Source organism: Procambarus clarkii, chromosome 82 (assembly GCF_040958095.1).
Source record: "Procambarus clarkii isolate CNS0578487 chromosome 82, FALCON_Pclarkii_2.0, whole genome shotgun sequence".
In the NCBI taxonomy this organism is placed as follows: domain Eukaryota; kingdom Metazoa; phylum Arthropoda; class Malacostraca; order Decapoda; family Cambaridae; genus Procambarus; species Procambarus clarkii.
Genome location: NC_091231.1, coordinates 12,540,910 through 12,556,984, shown reverse-complemented (window position 1 = coordinate 12,556,984; position 16,075 = coordinate 12,540,910). Strand labels below are relative to the sequence as shown.

The 16,075-nt window shown below is 42.7% G+C and overlaps 1 protein-coding gene across 1 annotated transcript in view; it reads right to left on the bottom strand.

The window, feature by feature from the left end:
• The window catches only part of LOC123764458 (allatostatin-A receptor), a 238,936-nt gene extending 223,178 nt beyond the window's left edge, over positions 1-15,758 (bottom strand). The window contains exon 1 of the mRNA XM_045752323.2: positions 14,891-15,758. Coding sequence (XP_045608279.1) covers positions 14,891-15,309 — 419 coding nt within the window. The 5' untranslated portion in view covers positions 15,310-15,758. The remainder of the gene's footprint in view (positions 1-14,890) is intronic.
• Between the last annotated feature and the right edge of the window lie 317 nt (positions 15,759-16,075).

Sequence of the window (16,075 nt, the reverse complement as noted above, 5' to 3'; positions counted from 1 at the left end):
GTTTGTGCTTTGTCAGGCGAACTGAGGGAGAAGTTGTTGTGTGTTGGAGTGTGTGTGAAGCCTTGTACTTACCAAGTTGTACTTGGGGGGGGGGGTTGAGCTCTGGCTCTTTGGTCCCGCCTCTCAACCGTCAATTAACTAATGTACACAATCGACTTGAGAATGGTCCAGGACGGACCGAAACGTCGTCGTCCCTTCACATTCTAGTGTGTGGTTTTGTCATCATACTTTAGCCACGTTATTGTGACTCATCGCCTGCATAATGTACAGATTCCTGAGCCTACTGGACTCTATCATATCTACACTTGAAGCTGTGTATGGAGTCAGCCTCCACCACATCACTTCCTGATCTCTTAGGAAGAGATTAAGAACAATCTCTTAGGAACACTCTTCCAGTTGGAGTGTATTATGAGTGCGTGTTATATCCTCACACCTCATCCAGACAAGTATATCCCTCACACTTTCGGTCCATTGAGCCCGAAGACAGGACGTCAGGGGAGGTATGCTGGCCCCCGAAGGTCCGAACTTCAGAGAGGTATGTTAGCCCTCAGGACCGGAGTGAAAGAATGGTTCACAGCCATTTGGACCATCGGGGATTGAACCAGGACCCAGCAAGGAGCAAGGGAGCCACTCTAGTGAGCACTCCAAGTGGATGGGATGGATCAGAGTGCGTGTGAGTGCAAGGTGAAGACCATGAGGGTTACTGGAGGCGACAAGTATTGCAAAAATTTACTAAAGCAACGAATGAAAAGTTAGGACTTTGGTTTTAGTGTTGTTTACACCGAAGGTGTAACCAGGTTGGCGGCAGATATAACCTAGTTGTTGGCTACCTCCACCCGTGCACGCGCATGCGCGCGCGCGCGTGTGTGTGTGTGTGTGTGTGTATGTGTGAGTGTATGTGTGTGTGTGTGTGTGTGTCTGTGTGTGTGTGTGTGTGTGTAAAAATGAATTACACTGTATATCAGTCCATTCACCTGGGCTCAGGATTAAGGCCGCTCCTCAGATCAGCCCATCAGAAGACTCACCCGTGGCCCGGTGGCCGACCTCGCTTGACCTCCCACTAATTTCATCACACATCAAACTCGTCTGAAACAAGCCCCTCTCACGGTAATTTTCCCTCCGTCCCCCAACCACCACATCAAAATTACTGACCCTGCTAGTGAGAAAGCCTTCGGTAAGCTTATCAGCTCCCAGCTTAAGCGTGGCACAGTCATCAGCTTCAAACTCAGAGCCGTGTCTGCCACACGAGGGAGGAAAGTGAGCAAAACTTTCCTAACTTTCTACCTCACCTGTGGGAAAGTGAGGTAATTACCAAGAGAAACGGTCACTAAGGATATACAGGTCTTGGACGAGATATGATATTGAGGACCAGTAAGATGATGGTATGAGGGAATGGTACCCCACTAGCTCTCTTGGATTATCGGGGGATCGAACCCTGACCTTGCAAGAGGTGAGGTCATCAGTTAGTATACTATGATAGAGTACACATGACAAAGGTGATCTATGGGGGGGGGACTTCTTCTAGGTTCCATGGTTATTTGGGATGCTTCTTAACTACTTAATTAATTAATATGCTCTTTAATTAACAGGCTCCTGCCCCACACACACTAATTTGTGATGTTCATTTCATTTCCAATTTCACATCATTAGGGGAAGGAACATATACGCATGTTTTGTGTGACTAAATACATATGTAATACAAATTAATATCCGGGAAGCATACAGTAGAACGTGTGTATACTCAAGATGCGTATACGCGTATAATCCTCCCCCCCCCCCCTCACTATCTCTCAAGACGTGTATAAACACGTATATCAATAAAAATTAATCTTTAAAATAACGTTTTAAATAATAATGTTTATTTACTAATGTATGTATAATGTATATATTTTAAGTCCTCTTTTGGGGCTTTTCGATATTTTATGTTATCATATTAAAAAAAATATAATGAAAACTAAAGAAATTTAAAAAAATATATAATATATAATATATAATATATAATATATAATATATAATATATAATATATAATATATAATATATCCCGCATATATACACAAAAGTTTTGGCTCATTCACGATACAAGCAGCGCCCAGTGTCCAGCCGTATGATGGGCTCTCTGTCCTGGGAACCTTTGTGTATGAGTGTATGACAACACCTCACCTCCTCTGTCACCTGAGAGTTGTATATTGGTTTGTGTATATTGCTGGTATATGCTGGCTATATCTACGTTACTTACCTCTCTCTATACTACACCGTTTTTTCGCCCTATAGCTCTTATACTACACCGTTTTTTCGCCCTATAGCTCTTCGTTTCCTTCTCTATATTACTCTGTCGCCCTGCCTTAATTGGGTACTTCAGTTGAAGTACAATCAATGCAACAAGCGTCCATTTCAAACTCGAACGTCAATGAGATTCGAATTCATCAAAGGACTGTGAGTGCCCATCAGTAGATGACTGTATACCGGCTCTGTTGATGGGGAAAGTGATGAAGGTGTTCTGATTGATGCACAGGTGGACACCAAAATGGTGTCCCAATACTTCAGTGAGGGGAGGAGGGTGTTATGTACCTCTCAGCATGGTGTTGTGGTGGTGGTGCCCCAGTGGGCAAGGTGTTGTGGTGGTGGTGCCCTAGTGGGCATGGTGTTGTGGTGGTGGTGCCCTAGTGGGCACGGTGTTGTGGTGGTGGTGCCCCAGTGGGCATGGTGTTGTGGTGGTGGTGCCCTAGTGGGCAAGGTGTTGTGGTGGTGGTGCCCTAGTGGGCAAGATTATGTCAGGGTTGGAACAGTTTGTTTGAGTAAGCAACATATGTCAAAGCAATTCATTTTGCTGTTACGTGTTTGGATAATTTGCGTAATGTGTGTGTCTGTATGTTTGTTTGCAGGACCTTCTCTAGCACTGATAGCTGGTTATAACTCGTGGAAGCAGCGGAATGAACGGACTAAACTAGAGAGCTAGAATTATGTCAACTAAATTAGACTCCAACTCAAGGATTAGAGTTGAATGCCAAATGCACTCCGGTTAAACTTCAATATTTTAGTCATATTTCCAGATTAGTTACAACTACATTATTGCTGTTGGTGAGAATTTTTTCACCCTTTACTCGGGGACTTTTTTTCTGATTAAAAGTTTTTTCGACAGAATTAAAGATAAGCCTTAAAGTATCAGGCAAACTTTAAAACTGAAAACTTTCTAGTTTTCTGGAAGAGTGAAAGTGTGACTGCTATCCCGTGAACTTTCACATATTCCATTAGAGAAATTAGTATACCACCTCCGCTCTTGTAGCTGTGTACAGGTAAACTACAGTAGCTGAACTCATAGATACACTACAGGTTAGAGAGGAGCCCTCGGGAACCTTACAGTCCATTGGTGTGTGTGTGTGTGTGTGTGTGTGTGTGTGTGTGTGTGTGTATGTGTGTGTGTGTGTGTGTGTGTGTGTGTGTGTGTGTGTGTGTGTGTGTGTGTGGGTGTGTGTGTGTGTGTGTGTGTGTGTGTGTGTGTGTGTGTGTGTGTGTGTGTGTGTGGGTGTGTGTGTGTGTGTGTGTGTGTGTGTGTGTGTGTGTGTGTGTGTGTGTGTGTGTGTGTGTGTGTGTGTGTGTGTGTGTGTGTGTGTGTGTGGGTGTGTGTGTGTGTGTGTGGGTGTGAATCAAGATTGTTAAAATGTGTATGTAACATAGCTGCAAATACTAATATAATTCAATTTACCTTTTCTACTGTTCTCTTATCATTCCTCTATTCCCCATTCTGTTATTTCTTGCCTCATGCCTATTATCTCTCTCTCCTCTTCTCTACTCTTTCTTTTCCTTTATTCACTAGAGTTCCCTCTATTCCCATTTCTTCCCCCTAATTAAACATTTACACTAATAAGTTTATTGAAATAATAGATCATTGGTCACAGTTTCCATTTATTGCTTGAAGACGCTTATATTTAATTATATCGTGAGATTTTCCTTCTTTGTTGATGGTTTACCTCAGTGGAAGGTCACAGTTTAAGGTCACAGTGTAAACTCATGGTGAAAGGATACAGTGTAAACTTATGGTGAAAGACCACAAAGGAAAATCATAGTAGATGATCACCGCCGATGTTTCGAGTCCGTATCAGAAGTACGAACACTTCACCCTCAACCGCCTCCATCATCAATCCCCATCAATCACAACAACAATCCATTCACATCAACTTCCCAATACCAACCACAACAGTTCTTCCTCCCCTACCAACTACCCTTATCATCCCTCCCCCCCCCTACCCCCAACAAGTGCACTTGTGCCATCATCAACTCCCCCTAACCATCAACCACCACCATGCTCATCAACCACGATTTTTATCAATGGCTCACCAGCGCTGCTCCACCACCACCATCATCATTCCAATCACTCCAATCAGTGGCGCATTGTCAAGCCTCCGCTTCCGATCACCTGTTCATCCCAGTACATACCTGTCGCTAATTACTCTCTCTCACCTTCCCGCCACATCTAAGTGGATTAACATTCTCTTGTTCGCATTGAGAGGACAATATTAACTCACCCCAGCCACAATAGGACAATATTCGCCCTGTCACAGTGAGAGGACAATATTAACGCTCTGTATTACAGTGAGAGGACAATATTAACTCTGTATCACATTGAGAGGACAATATTAACTCTGTATTACAGTGAGAGGACAATATTAACTCTGTATTACAGTGAGAGGACAATATTAACTCTGTATTACAGTGAGAGGACAATATTAACTCTGTATTACAGTGAGAGGACAATATTAACTCTGTATTACAGTGAGAGGACAATATTAACTCTGCATTACAGTGAGAGGACAATATTAACTCTGTATTACAGTGAGAGGACAATATTAACTCTGTATTACAGTGAGAGGACAATATTAACTTTGTATCACAGTGAGAGGACAATATTTACACACTGAACACCTTACGCTTGTCAGGATAGTATTGACAGTCACCAGGTCATGTTCACACGTCACCAGGTCATATTCACACGTCACCAGGTCATATTCACACGTCACCAGGTCATGTTCCCACGTCACCAGGTCATATTCACACGTCACCAGGTCATATTCCCTCGTCACCAGGTCATATTGACAGTCACCAGGTCATATTCACACGTCACCAGGTCATATTCCCACGTCACCAGGTCATATTCCCACGTCACCAGGTCATATTCCCACGTCACCAGGTCATATTCCCACGTCACCAGGTCATGTTCCCACGTCACCAGGTCATATTCACACGTCACCAGATCATATTCACACGTCACCAGGTCATATTCCCACGTCACCAGGTCATATTGACAGTCACCAGGTCATGTTCCCACGTCACCAGGTCATATTCCCACGTCACCAGGTCATATTGACAGTCACCAGGTCATATTCCCACGTCACCAGGTCATATTCCCACGTCACCAGGTCATATTGACAGTCACCAGGTCATATTCCCACGTCACCAGGTCATATTCCCACGTCACCAGGTCATATTCCCACGTCACCAGGTCATATTCCCACGTCACCAGGTCATATTCCCACGTCACCAGGTCATATTCCCACGTCACCAGGTCATATTCCCACGTCACCAGGTCATATTCACACGTCACCAGGTCATATTCACACGTCACCAGGTCATATTCCCACGTCACCAGGTCATGTTCCCACGTCACCAGGTCATATTCACACGTCACCAGGTCATATTCACACGTCACCAGGTCATATTCACACGTCACCAGGTCATATTCCCACGTCACCAGGTCATATTCACACGTCACCAGGTCATATTCCCACGTCACCAGGTCATGTTCCCACGTCACCAGGTCACAAGATGACAGTGTCCACCAAGGGTCACCACCTGAACTGGCTAAACCGAACCAACGCAACAAAATGGCCCTCGCGGTGGGCTCGAAACGGAGCGCACGGTAATGGAGTCATTTGACGGTAAATGAGCACTAAACTTGCCCCATTCCACGCGTTTGGCCCCTCCGTCGGTAGTTAAATCACCCGGACAATAACGTGGTGGCAGGTCAATCCCTGCAGAAACGTAATTATGGTCAGGGGGGGGGGAGGAAGCTTTTGTTGGGACCCTTCGCTAGCAAAGTTGTTTTTTGGGCTGAAGACTTTGTTATATTTTATGTCTCGTGGCTATTATTATTATTAGTAGTAGTAGTAGTAGTAGTAGTATTAGCTGTACCCGGCAACGCGTTGCTGTGGCTCAGTCTGGTTAAATGGAAAAGAAAGAAAAGAGAAAGTGCGCGTTTCTAATAGGATGAATTTTACAATTATTGTGGGTAATAATATTTTTTGTTGTTCCATTGTCTGTGGAGATATAGAGATTGTCTGGTTTGTCAACTCTAGAACTCCCGATCCTTCCCTGCCCAGCCGTCCTTCCCTCCATTTCACCCCCTCCCCCGTCCCCTCGTCCTCCCAACTATCCCCCACTCCCCCGTCCCCTCGTCCTCCCCGTCATTCCCCTCTCCCTCGTCCCCTCATCCTTCCCGGCATTCCCCTCTCCCTCGCTCTTCCCACCATTTCCATACATGAAAAACACAGTTTAAAAAAAAACATGTTTTTACTCGTCACAGGTGTGACATTTATATAGTAGGTATATAAAAACACGCGCGTATTCGAATGGAACGTTGTGTCAAAATTACAAAGCAATCGGTGAAGAATGTTCACCGCGTTTATAAATTTCGTAGAATGCACTGAAGACTATGGACAATAATCTGAAATTAGTTGTGAGTACTCTATTATAGGCAGGTAATGAGTCACAATAACGTGGCTGAAGTAGTTTGACCAGACCACACACTAGAAGGTGAAGGGACGACGACGTTTCGGTCCGTCCTGGACCATTCTCAAGTCGATTGTGAGTCGACAATCGGCTTGAAAATGGTCCAGGACGGACTGAAACATCGTCGTCCCATCACCTTCTAGTGTGTGGTCTGGTCAAACTACTCTATTATAGACCTGATTTTGGGAGTTATAGAGTGTTATACGCTCTCCTTAGATATGCCAGTTTCCAAAACGCATTTTCTAGCAATATATCTTATGATGGATATATTTCCATAATGTTCCACTCCTAGTATGGTAATTAATGGAATGGTTATCAGTGTTTTCTTGTTCAGTCTTGTGACAGGACGATATATTTGAGGCGTCTATACGATAACCCTCAAGTGAGTTTTATCTCGAGCAACAAATACTTATCGTCCTTCAAAAGTAAATAGTTTCAAGGGGTTTCAATTGATGGGATTCACACCTTCTTCTCTCTTCGGAAACGTCAAGGCACGGAGAATCATATTCACTATCCTCTGGTATTCACTTATATTAACATTCACCGAAATAGATATTCCTTGTTTACCACATCCTAAAATTTCAGTTAGTTTTTTTAATGAGCTGTAGAAGATTTCCATCAAATCCAAGACTCTTAAACTTACACACCAGATCCTTGTGCCAGACCCTGTCACATGTACCCACATCATACAAAGGCTACACCAGGTGTATAAACTACGTCAGGTGTATACTCAACACAATCAAAACTCCCGTTACATTGTGAGGTCAACTGCCTCACAATGTAATATCAGATCTGCCTCAGATCTGATATGCATATTTGATCTCTAACCTAATAAAATTACATGTTACTTAGTAAGTAGCTTTTCTCAGGATTCTTTTCTTGCTCTATGCTAATGGTGTCTTGCTTTTCTCTTTATTTACATGTTAGCCAGGTTTGCTGATCAAAGCAGACATGGAAGAGGGCTGAAAGAGGAGCTACAAGAGCCTACATTTTAAGGATGTAGAGACACATTCCTTTAACGTGGACTCATTTCTGAATTCTGTTCAGTAATATTACATAAGTATATAAGTAGCCGGTTACATAAGTATATAAGTTACATAAGTAGCTGGTGCAGTATCTTAAACTTCCTGGTTTAGGAAGTGAGAAGCGCTGGCAGCCTTCTCTGTGTTACTCGTAGTTATAGAGCCATCAAGTCTACTTAGAGTTGTACAGTCCTTGACAGTGTCCCCTGACAGTGTCCTCTGACAGTGTCCCTGACAGTGTCCCTGGCAGTGTCCCTGTCAGTGTCCCTGGCAATGTCCCTGATCCCAGAGACGGATGCTGCTACCTTATCTCAGACAAATTCCATCTTTATGGAGGTGTACTCTGATGTTCATTCCTCTTCTATACTACCTACCCTCCTCTTCCTCCTCCTCCTTCTCCTCTTCTTCTTCGTCTTCTTCTTTCTCTTCCTCGGCATCTGCTTCTCCTGCTCCTCTACGTCCTCTACTTCCACTACTTCATTACCATCTTTCACTTCTTTCTATTCATCTTTTCGTATTGTATTTTTGGTTCCTTTACTTGTAATAACTGTTCTGGTGTGAGGAGTGAGGGTCCTGGTGTGAGGAGTGAGGGTCCTGGTGTGAGGAGTGAGGGTCCTGGTGTGAGGTGCCAAGTCTTAGAGATCTTAAACTTGCCAAGTTTCCTCGAGACTTCAAGATTGCCCTAATCTGTAGAAACTTTAAGTTGGTGGTCAAACCCATAATTATTTCTCGTTTATGTCCATAGTGAGTTCGAAGCCTTTTCAGAGACACCTTAAGAGTTCCTACTAGTCTTACGTGTCTAAATGTAGTCTAGTGCACCAATATTATACTAAGTCCATGGACCTTGTAAATAATGTAAATAATGTAAATAATTCTTATACTACTTGTTAATTCACCCTGTAAACTGGTAGGTGATGAATCGTGTTTCCCCTTGCCTTAGATATATATACTTATGGCCAAGTGTATTTACTATTGAGAGGGGGACTTAGCAATAGGAGATTAACTTGGGTTATAATAGGGGAACTCTGAGCGTCCCCCTGGTGTGAGGACTCGCTGCTAATGTTATCATTGAGGGTCATCGAGGTCACCAGGTTCATTGTTACGATCATGTCTAGCGTTATCAATTATACAAGTAGTCAGTGTTTCCTGGATGATTAGTTTCTTCAGGGTAAGGTTCAATGGTTCAAACGTTTGGTGGGAGGGGTGACGGTTCAATATCGGTCGCTGCTCTCGTCAAACGTTTTGATGATGGCGACGAACGTTTGGCGAAACGTTTCAAATGTTCACTAGACAAGCACTGTCGGAGCGAAGTCAGCTTTCATTGTGTGCTCTCTCATTCACTTTACTCACACTCACTACACACACACTAGATCACACAGTCACACACACACACACACACACACACTAGATCACACAGTCACACACACACACACACACTAGATCACACAGTCACACACACATACACACACACACACACACACACACACACACACACACACACACACACACACACACACACACACACACACACACACACTAGATCACACAGTCACACACACACACACACACACACACACACACACACACACACACACACACACACACACACACACACACACACTAGATCACACAGTCACACACACACACACACACACACACACACACACACACACACACACACACACACACACACACACACACACACACACGCTCTCTCTGCTTGCACAAACACACTCGCTCACATTATTACCGTTGCAAAGTCCTGACCTGGCTAAACTAATCAGAAGACTATAGTGGAACATTTAGCAGCATCCATTTGTTTACCAAAGCTGCAACAGAGGTTCCCACCTGATGGTCGTGACTCACAAATCTAAATGAGATCTCTGGCAAGATGGCAAAAAGTCACTTGGGGGAAAGAAAACAATGGAGCGACTGCATCTTAGAGGGTTACCAGAGAGTCTTTGACAGAATTCAACACAGGAAGATTCAACACGAACCTGAAGCAAGAACCCATACTGTTGTGTACATGTTTCTCTACATAGTTGCTTCCACTGGCTGCACTCCCAAAGGATAATCGTATGACGTCAACGGCCACACATCCTCTGATTGGCTGTTGCTAACAGTCGTCATGGAAACATGATGGACAGTTGACAATAAGCCAAATATCCTGAATGGATATTTGCATTTAATTTTGTACAACAGCTAACGAGATGGATTTTTTTATTTTTTGTATAAGCGCCAAACTAGATGGACTTTTAATTTTATCCAATAGCTAACGAGATGGACTTTCTATATTCTATGCTTGTTAAGGCCAGAAATGAGGTGGGAATTAGCAGACAACAGTAATTAATATATATATCAATAATGAGGCCTTGAGATGGGATTGTTGTGATGGGTGGTGGTGCTGATAGTGATTGTTGTTGACTTGTTTACATTTATTGTTGCTGACTGTTGCTGGCAGTGACTGTTGCTGGCAGTGACTGTTGCTGGCAGTGTTGCTGATCCACTTGGACCACCACACAAACCTGTCCGGACAGGTTTGGTTACGTAACCTTTGATTGGGGAGTCGGTCGGCCGAGCGGACAGCACGCTGGACTTGTGATCCTGTGGTCCTGGGTTCGATCCCAGGCGCCGGCGAGAAACAATGGGCAGAGTTTCTTTCACCCTATGCCCCTGTTACCTAGCAGTAAATAGGTACCTGGGTGTTAGTCAACTGTCACGGGCTGCTTCCAGGGGGTGGAGGCCTGGTCGAGGACCGGGCCGCGGGGACACTAAAGCCCCGAAATCAATTCAAGATAACCTCAAGATAGCATACGTTGAGTTTTGGTTAGATTTGATAAAGTTAAGTTGCGTTAGTTTACTTCAGGTTAAGTTTGGGTTAGACTGCATAGGTTAGTTTGGGTTAGATTTGGATATTTAACGATAGTTTTGGTTGGTTTACCTGAGCCTGAGGATCGGGTGCAGTAAGACTGGTTTCGGAAATTAGAGATCTAAGTTTCAATGACAGTTTTAGTGAACTGAACCTATAAACAGTTGAAAAGTAGACAATCCGGAGGAGAAATGATTAAGACGTATAAGATACTAAGCGGAACAGAATGTACTAAAGAACAATTACTCCCACCAGGAACATGACGATAAACTAACGATGAAAACAGTATAAAACTAAAGAAGGTAGAGATATAGGAAAATATTTTTCAGTGTTTGTGAAACAGACGGCTGAAGAATCCCATAAATAAATGTTATTGAAAAAAAGATACACAGTTTTAAAAGCAGATATGATCAAGGCACGAGAAATTCGAGAGGAGACTTGCATGTGATACTCAAAGGAGGTGAAGTGAAGTTCTTCACTCCATTCAGTGAAGAACCTGTCAATGACAGACTTCATACCAAAGTAAACACAGTCCTATGTAAACCAGATGTCCCGTATTCCAGTCCCATGTAAACTACGAATCAACGTTCCAGGCAGCCATTGAAGTGACGACGATTTATCACAACATTTCCGATCAAAGAAATTCTTAGATTGAGTTGTTGGAGAGATTTCTCCTGGAAAGAAGCAAGCTGTTCAGGACTTATCACTCTCTTAAAGCGAAGTTCAGTTCCAGAAACATCAGTTATAGTGACTCCAGGCGGGAACAAAGCTGGACGTCTACCGGGTTCCAGGCATGATCTAAATACTAAACTAAATCTGAATCTAAATCTAAAATCTAAATCTAAGATCTAAATCTAAATCTAAAATCTAAATCTAAAATCTAAAATCTAAAATCTAAAATCTAAAATCTAAATCTAAATCTAAAATCTAAATCTAAATCTAAATCTAAAATCTAAATCTAAGATCTAAATCTAAATCTAAAATCTAAATCTAAAATCTAAAATCTAAAATCTAAAATCTAAATCTAAATCTACAATCTAAATCTAAATCTAAAATCTAAATCTAAAATCTAAATCTAAATCTAAATCTAAAATCTAAATCTAAATCTAAATCTAAATCTAAAATCTAAATCTAAAAAACTAAATAAGAAAACAATCTGTTGGTGGAGGCGAATGAGTCTCCAGACATGATGTAATTTGGTTTTAGTGGCTAAAGGCAGGCACTAAACTGGTCTAACGGGCTCCCGGCAGGATCTAAAATGGTTTCGAGCGGTCTAAGTAGGATCTAAATTGCTCATGATGCCTCCAAGACCTTGAGTCACCCAGACCAATTAGGATCCTGCACTTGTGCCGGTTCCAATGTTCTCGCTTCACTCTCAGCAACAATAACTATCATCAACTGTCAGCAACAATTACTCCCAGCAACACCACCCATTAAACCCCACACAGACCATCCCATCCCAAGGCCTCGTTAATGGAATATATTAATTACCGACTGTCGGTTGTTACTTCCCACCTGTTCACTGATTCATGTTCAGCATCCCCAGAGTGTCTCAGAGATAACTCCCTGTCATAGTACCCCCAGAGGGCCTCATAGATACCCCCTGTCATAGACAGTACCCCCAGAGGTCCTTACAGATACACCCCGTCATAAACAGTGCCCCCAGAGAGCCTCACAGATACCCCCTGTCATAGTACCCACAGAGTGTCTCACAGATACCCCCTGTCATAGACAGTGCCCCCAGAGGGCCTCACAGATACCCCCTGTCATAGACAGTGCCCCCAGAGTGCATCACAGATACACCCTGTCATAGACAGTGCCCCCAGAGTGCCTCACAGAAAGAGCGTCAAAGAATCTATATATTGCCGGACACAGGTACGGTACAAAGGCAGCCGGATACAAACAGATACAGACGAATACAGTCATACACAGTCGAATACAGCAGGTACAAATAGGTGCGTTGTTTTACACGCTCCTACAGAATGAAAACCTGGATATAATTGCCCATTTAAACGCGTTTGAGTTTATTTGATTTAATTGATAGTTATTTTTGCGTGAGGGGACTTTTTCTGGCTGCAAGAACAAAATTGCAATATTGTGGCATTTAATTCTGATATAGATGTTTTGACAAATGTGTTGCAGCAGTTATACAAACGGGAATTGATATGAATACCATTGTACTACTTTAAAAAAAAATTATATATATATATATATATAAAATATATATATATGTGTGTGTGTGTGTGTGTGTGTGTGTGTGTGTGTGTGTGTGTGTGTGTGTATGTGTGTTTACTAGTTGTGTTTTTGCGGGGGTTGAGCTTTGCTCTTTCGGCCCGCCTCTCAACTGTCAATCAACTGTTTACTAACTACCTTTTTTTTTCCACACCACACACACACACACCCCAGGAAGCAGCCCGTGACAGCTGACTAACTCCCATGTACCTATTTACTGCTAGGTAACAGGGGCACTTAGGATGAAAGAAACTTTGCCCATTTGTTTCTGCCTCGTGCGGGAATCAAACCCGCGCCACAGAATTACGAGTTCTGCGCGCTATCCACCAGGCTACGAGGCCCCGTAGTGTGTGTGTGTGTGTGTGTGTGTGTGTGTGTGTGTGTGTGTGTGTGTGTGTGTGTGTGTGTGTGTGTGTGTGTGTGTGTGTGTGTGTTATGTGAAAATCACGAAAATTAACACGTGATGAAAAAATGTGACAGTGTCAGACCACGAAGGAAGAATTGAAACTGGAATTTCCTTAAGTACTTTCATATTTAATGATACATCTTCAGAAGGGGTAAAGATGCATTATTTTTCTGAAGATGTATTATTAAATACGAAAATACTACGAAATCTGTACATCTTTCTTTAACCTTGGCGGCTTTAGCTACATTTATTAAACAATTTATGAGCTTGGAAACATGGCAGTTCACGGTTATTGTAGTAATACACTACCCTGGACCCAGTGTAATCACCCCTATTTGCGTAAATGGGGATTTTGGTACCCATTATAATGCTTCAAATCTTTACTCGTTACGTACCTTAAATTCCCAGTTTTAAATTATTATTTTTAATCCTATTATACTCAATGAAAGTCGTCACTTGAAGAAATATTTATAAATGCATTTCAAAAATTTTTGAAGGAAAGAAACTTTTCAACGCCAAAGGACTGAATAAGTGGATTTTTCGCTAATGGGGTAGGAAGGGACGAGGTGATTTGAATAGTCTTTTAGTCACTCAACCCGAGGTGGCAGGAGGGACACTGACAGCGGTGATGGCAGTGTCAGGTAGTGACAGTGTCAGGTAGTGACAGTGAAAAATGAAGTGGGAGTCTCCAGAGGTAGTGATTGCCCAAAGGGAGGGACAGTGCCCAAAGGTAGGGACAGTGCCCAAAGGTAGAAACAGTGCCCAAAGGTAGAGAAAGTGCCCAAATGGTAGGAACGGTACCAGAGGTAATGCGACTGACAGAAATGGTAACAGTGCCAGAGTTACTAACAACCAGAAGTACTGACAGTGCCAGAAGTACTGACAGTGCCAGAAGTACTGCCAGTGCCAGAAGTACTGCCAGTACCAGAAGTACTGCCAGTGCCAGAAGTACTGACAGTGCCAGAAGTACTGCCAGTGCCAGAAGTACTGCCAGTACCAGAAGTACTGACAGTGATACAGGTAGCATACCCAACCTCTGAACACACCAGTAAACAACCCAACTATCAATTGTAACAAAAAATAATTTCCAAACTAATGAAACTTAAATATTTGATTGTCAGTTTTCCTCTAAAAAACTGGTCATTGAACAACCCTCTGTTACTCCTTGGGATTGGAAGCTGTCTAATATGGCAACTTACATGCAGCTCTGTAATTAAGTAATTCTAAAGCATCTGACTAATTGGAACACACCAAGCACTTAGAAATATATGAAACACATCATTGTATCTGTCTGGTAATTGATGGTGGTAACACTCTCTCTCTCTCTCTCTCTCTCTCTCTCTCTCTCTCTCTCTCTCTCTCTCTCTCTCTCTCTCTCTCTCTCTCTCTCTCTCTCTCTCAGACCCCCTCATCTTGGGTCTCGACGTAAGAAATGGTGAAGGTTTTCACCAAGGGTAAAATTACTCTAAATTCCGGAGTATAGTGTGCAACCTGGTGATTAGGTAAATAGGGGTTGCATTAACCTGGTGATTAGGTAAATAGGGGGTTACAGTAGGTAAATTGAGTGTTGCACTCACCTGGTAACATTCCTAGTGCCCTTATCCTTGGCCATGGAGACGACGATGATGCTGTTGCCTGACACCCCCAGCAGGAAGGTGAGGGCGTGGGTCACCACGATGGGCAGGAAGCTAGGGTTAGCCTTGTGAGGCTTCCTCATCTCCAGAGGGTCCTCCAGATGGATGCAGTTATCCCAGAAGTAGGTGTCGTTCTCGTGTAGATCCGTGCAGCTGACTCCTACTGTCATCTCTCCTACTCCTAAACTAGCACCTCCTCCTTCTGTTGCAACTCCTCCTGTTGCAAGTCTGTGTCCCGTTAAGGAGGTGGGATACAACGCCTCTAATGACGGATTCGTCGGAAATCCAGAGAAATTGAAGTGGGCAACAAGGGAATCCACGGGATCGAAGGAGGTGTTGTTGGAGTTATAAGGGACGTTCATATTGCCTTATTGAGTTGTTGTTTGCATGTAAGTCCTGCCGTTGTCTTCAAGTCCAATCTCGCAGTAGCACTGGCAAGACTTTTGACCCAGAGTTATATGTCTTTCTTCTTCACACTGACGCAAGACAAATTTCTAATTTGCTTTCTAATTTAAATTTGATCAATTTTAAGTCTTACATTTTCTTTATTGGTGCATTCACGACACATCGGTAAGGTGTTCCTTTTTATTGATTTTTTGCTAGCTGATTTTTTTACTCACGTGAATGGGAGATGTTTGGTTGACTCATCGCGGGCTGAGAGGCTGTAATAACTCACCTCACTCATTCACTCACTGTGCTTCTTATGCACTCTCGTCGGAATGTCTTCCCCTAAATATATGGCAGAAAATGTTAGGGTTTGACTTTTCTTTTGAGATTCAATAACCTTTTTTTCTTCTTTTTTTAAGATATGTTTTTGTCTTTTATGGTTCTTTTGATGACTTAATTATTTGTTTACAGATCTGATTATGATTGGGGTCAGATTATGTAGAAATGAGATTTAAGAACGTTATAATGTTTGGCGTTTTATATATTTTCTTTTTCTCCCTTCCACAGAACACTAATGTTCTAATATTAGTTCTAGTGTTCATAATGTTACAAATACTTCAGATATATTCCTGGTGGCTACAGAAAAACATATGTGTATTGAATGTAAAAACGAAGAGAAATTATCTTCTCTAAACATTACTTCTAACCATTCAACATTGATTATATATGATAACCACTGTT